Here is a 5,261-nt window from a genome sequence, read left to right as displayed (position 1 = left end):
TTAGTAGTCAAAGTTGCTATTAAGCCTTAAATATAAAAACAGGAGCTTGAAATTTTGGTGGGATTTAATTAAGTACATAAAATATTTTTATTTTTTTTTAAAAATTGACGGTTAAATTTAGACAAAAGACGGAAAACAAGAGGGAGACGGTTAAAATCAGCGCATAAAACGGCTAACTACTTTTTCTATGTATTTTAATTTTTAATATCCTTGTGCGTGTGTATGTGAGATGACAGCTTTCTTTCCTACGACCATGGCTGCCACCATCACCATCACTCACCATATAAAGCTATAAGTCCATCATCAACCACGAATAGAAGACTTCTTGTTCTTTCTCTTTTTTTAATCTTTGTTCCAAAAAAGAACCAAAACAAAGGAAGACAATACTCTTTTTCCCCTTGTTATTTGAAGAACTTAACTTGGCTGAGCCCTTCATTTTCTCCGCTTTCCCTTGCATTCCTTTGATTTTTTTTTTTTATTTCTGGGTATTTCTTCTTCTATTCAAAGGTTTCAGCTTTTGGTAGGTCAGCTGCAAATAACAAAAGAAACCCCCCCCCCCTTTTTGGGTGCAAAAAAGGGGGGAAACAAAAGAGAAGAAAACTTTTATTAGTCCTTTCCGGGTAAATGCGGGGGGCTCCTTCAGAACCCGCCGATTCTTATTATGAGGTCCGGCCTGATTCCACGGATGTTCCTGCAACCAGATTTAGGATCAAGGTTTGATTTTACTAATTGAAAAAAAAAATGACGATTTGTATCCATGTTTAAGAAAACTTTGGAAAGGAAGCATGTTTTATGTAATGGAGGTTGCATTAATGTTTATTTTTGTTTAGATTTATGGGGAAAATATCTTTATCTTCATTATTGGCTCTAATTTGATTGGACTTTAGCTTTAGCGGTGAATTTATCTAATAGAGGATTTGATGGTATGATCTTTTTGAGATTTGATCTTGAATTTATACGTACGTAGAAACAGTGCAGTTAAAAACTGAGGCAATGAACTTGGTTTATAATGTAGTTTCTTGTCATGATCATCACATTTTCAAGTCAATGCTTTTCATGGCAAAAAAAGAAAATAAAATTCTGCTTCCAGATTAAAGAATATGGTTTATATGATGAATATCTTTGTATTTGCTTATGCAGCCTGGTAAAACTCTAAGTGTAAGAAAATGGCTAGCTGCATTTTCTTCAGATGGCCAATTGGATATAGGCAAAACTCTAAACCGGATTCATCGTGGGGTAAGTTCATATTAATGTTCAAAACTATTTATCTTTTCTACATTTCAATTGATTCAAACAAAATTGTAGTTATGTTAAACATATTTAAGTTAGATGGATGATTTGCTTGCACTTTTGTATGCAGTTGTTCATATATTTGATATCCTTTGCAACTAGCACCCTGTCCATCTCTTATTTGCAGTCGATAAAGAAACTCAGCAAAACAATATTCAAATGTAGATTGTTATCCTTTTGATTTTTTAGACCATCAGTGAGAATTGATCCATACACCGTAAAAAGGAATTAGAACATGCGGAATGAATCCATGAAAGAGTTTTGATGGTTTCTTACTACAAGAGAACAAAAAATGAACTCATCTATGTGTTTCATGTAACATTTACTTCTGAATCTTATATGTAGAAGATCATAGATGTTGTGCATGGCTATGGTTATGGGACTTCAATGCATGTACTTATTTATGCTCTTTTGTTTCTGTCTCTGCCCATCAAGTTTATTTATTTACGTATTTGGCAAACATAGGGGATCCATCCAGCAATTAGAGGAGAAGTTTGGGAGTTTCTACTTGGCTGTTATCATCCTATGAGCACATTTGATGAAAGGAAGCAGATACGACAGAACCGAAGGTAGTCCACTTAACCTGTTTAACAATTTTGATCTATTTGGCTATTGAATCTTGAGGGATCGTTCTCTGCCGAACCTCTTTCCTCATCACATGATCGTTTTCTGAGTTTCTTTTTCTCACTTCTATATCTCAGGGCACAATATGTTAGACTGAAGAATGAATGTAGTAAAATGTTTCCTGTTGTTGGAAGTGGCAAATATATTACAGCACCTGTAATCACTGAAGATGGTCAACCCATTCGAAACCCTGTAGTAGATTTAGAGACAAATCTAGGCAAGTTACTTGCACTTTACCTGTTTATAATAATAGTTTACTGAAAGTGAAATAAACCAGGTAGTGATATGTAATGAGTTATTCAGATGCAAATGCTAATAGGACAGAAATGGCAAACGAGTTAACCAGTAATGGTCCTTTGGACATGAAAGTAGTCCAGTGGATGCATACATTGCATCAAATAGGTTGGTTTGTTGTCTTCAATTTCAAATACATTTCTCTCTTTGATTTGTTGCTTTCTTCTCTTAATCATTACCACATTCCTTGTGTTTATGTTTCCTTCAGGTCTCGATGTCAAACGCACTGACAGGACTTTGCTATTCTACGATAAGCCAGAGAATTTATCGAAACTTTGGGATATTCTCTCTGTTTATGCCTGGATAGATATAGATGTAGGATATTGTCAAGGTGTGTAATTACATGAAGTTTTGTTTCATTACTAGGACAGCTTTTTAAATTGATGATTATAGTTTCTGTAATTTTAATTGCCTCAATCAAGTATATTTATTCACCTTAAAATGGCATTACCTTTTTTTCATTAGCATGTGATTGTGGCATATGCTTAACATATATGTATATATGTTTCTAATCATTTTCTTCTATGTGCAATTTGTAACCAATTCTAATTCTTGAAGTTAGATTCAATAACAATGTTGAGCAGGAATGAGTGATCTATGCTCCCCCATGATTATTATTCTTGAAAATGAAGCCGATGCATTTTGGTGCTTTGAGCGTCTAATGCGCAGATTGGTAACTTTCTATATTCGACTTTATTTTGCTTTACAGAGGTATAACAGCAAGATGGCCTATCTTTTATTATGCACTCAAGTCTATTTTCCAGTACTGGGATAAGTTCTAGTTCCTACCGGTTTAATATAAGCTTATGTATCTCTATTGTCAAGGTTTAAGCTCTTTTTCTTCTTTTAAGTAGCATTCCTATGACATGTGTTCGTTCTTTTTTGAAATCTTAAAGAGAGGAAATTTCCAATGCACCGAGACTTTTGTTGGAGTACAGACACAACTTAGTAATTTGGCCACAGTAACTCAAGTTATTGATCCGAAACTTCATCAGCACTTAGGTACGAATCGAAGCTTATATCTTCCGTTCTCTAGTGTTATGGATTGAGCTTTCTTTGTACATCTTCGAAGACTAATATTTCTGTTCTTATATTTTGGTTCTACAGAAACACTGGGTGGAGGTAACTATCTCTTTGCTTTTCGAATGCTAATGGTTTTGTTTCGTCGAGAGTTCTCATTCTGCGATTCATTGTACTTATGGGAGGTATGTTCAACAGTTATCTTCCTTTGACTGATTTTATTGATTCAGATTCAAAATGCATGCTAAACTGCTTTGCATATTAACCGATAAGTAGATGCATATTGTAGCCTTCATGGAAGATATACTTGTGTGTCCCGGTACACTTCACATGAATTCTTTTACGCATTCTGGTTGCCTAAACTTTCTACAGATGATGTGGGCTCTGGAATATGATCCGGACTTGTTCTCTCTGTATGAAGAACTTGAACTGAATATGGAGAAAACCGAGGGTTCTAAAGGAAAATCAAAACCAACCCGGAAGTATGGGAAGTACGAGAGAGAAAATATGAAAATTAAAAGCGTGGATGCACCCCTCCCCATTTCTGTTTTTCTTGTTGCCAGTGTCTTAAAAGATAAGAGCTCGGTACTACTGCATCAAGCACGGGGGCTGGATGATGTAGTTAAGGTAAGATTACAATTTCCTTCCGTTGATCTACAACTCGTGGGATAGCCAAAATTCAAAGCTGTCTTATGTCACCTTAGCGCTTTGGCTTTTTCAGATTTTGAACGACATGACTGGAAATTTGGATGCCAAGAAAGCCTGCATTGGGGCATTGAAGCTTCATAAGAAATATGTAAAGGTACTGCTATTTCATTGTCATCCTTCTTGATCTTGATGCAACACAAACATTTGTGCCTTGCTTTATGTTTAAAATTCCTTCATTTGATGTTGTGATCGCAGGCCAAGACACATCGTAATTCTAAAAGCATGGGATGATTTTCCATCCAGTGAAAACTTGATCTCTGAAAAGAGAATAATGAACTTCCAGATGGGATCCTGGCTCCGAGATTACAGAATTTTGCAGTTGCCCTGACCATGACCATCCAATGTTGCCATTGAAGCAATTGTTGTATTAGACATCAGACCTCCACATTATTTGCATACTGAAAGCAATCTATACACGTCCATCGTTGTATTCTAAACATACCTTGTGCTTCATCAATCCTGAACAAGCAAAGTTAAGAATTCAATCCGATCTCCAATCAAAGAAGAAAATAAATCCCAATCAAATGAAGATTCGCTTTCATAAAGAACATGACAGAACCTGGATTCTTCAATCTCCAACAATTTATTTCTTCGGTTCAACTGTTTTAAATCCTAAAGCAAAACAATCTATTCTCCATTTTTGTTTTTATGAAGTTCATATATTTCCATGTGAATCTTTTTAAATAATCAATGCAACAATAAAAATATTTAAAATCAAGGATTAACATTCCACATTTTAAATCACAATTTGATTTATTATAAATAATAATGTGTAAAATATATAATTTAGTAATGAGTAACACAAATACACCATTTTCATACCTATTAAGTTAATTATAAATATAAGGGTAAAGTACAGAAATGTTCACTAAACTATTGTCCGGTTCTATTTTGGTCAATAAATTTTTAATTTTTTCAATTTAGTCACGAAACCAAATATTAACTGCCACAGCTGTACTGACGTGGGCCTTTTTTATTGGTCGGATAATAAATTTAGCCCTTCAATGTTTACACATTCTATCAATTTAATCCTAAACATGAAATTTTAACAAATTTAACCCTCAATTTACAAAATTTTTCATTTTAGCCCTCTAATATATATATTCCAAAAATGAGTAAATTTATGTAGATCACATACCCCTATCCAAGCCTCACCTCAAGTCCAAGTAGCATAAGCTAAACAATGGATGAAAAAAAATGGGGTATGTAGAATGAAACAAAACAAGGGAAAATAAAGAGTAATATTTTTGCATAATTGGTCCATTTAAAGGTTCCGCAATCAAAAGACTATCCACAGGGAATGTATTGTCTTTTACTTTGACGAG

General features: G+C 34.3%; 1 protein-coding gene across 1 annotated transcript; it reads left to right on the top strand.

Moving 5' to 3' along the window:
• Positions 1-223: 223 nt before the first annotated feature.
• On the top strand, positions 224-4,421 carry LOC105780327 (rab GTPase-activating protein 22). Its single transcript, XM_012604589.2, has 12 exons — positions 224-714; positions 1,141-1,236; positions 1,756-1,859; positions 1,992-2,131; positions 2,218-2,316; positions 2,417-2,539; positions 2,793-2,881; positions 3,105-3,210; positions 3,316-3,413; positions 3,601-3,855; positions 3,950-4,030; positions 4,132-4,421. The coding sequence occupies exons 1-12, from the start codon at positions 625-627 to the stop codon at positions 4,165-4,167; spliced, it is 1,317 nt and encodes a 438-aa protein (XP_012460043.1). The 5' UTR covers positions 224-624; the 3' UTR covers positions 4,168-4,421.
• The last annotated feature ends 840 nt before the right edge of the window (positions 4,422-5,261 follow it).

This window comes from Gossypium raimondii, chromosome 1 (assembly GCF_025698545.1).
Source record: "Gossypium raimondii isolate GPD5lz chromosome 1, ASM2569854v1, whole genome shotgun sequence".
NCBI lineage: Eukaryota > Viridiplantae > Streptophyta > Magnoliopsida > Malvales > Malvaceae > Gossypium > Gossypium raimondii.
The sequence above is the reverse complement of the archived record's forward strand: the minus strand, read 5'-3'. Positions and strand labels throughout refer to the sequence as shown.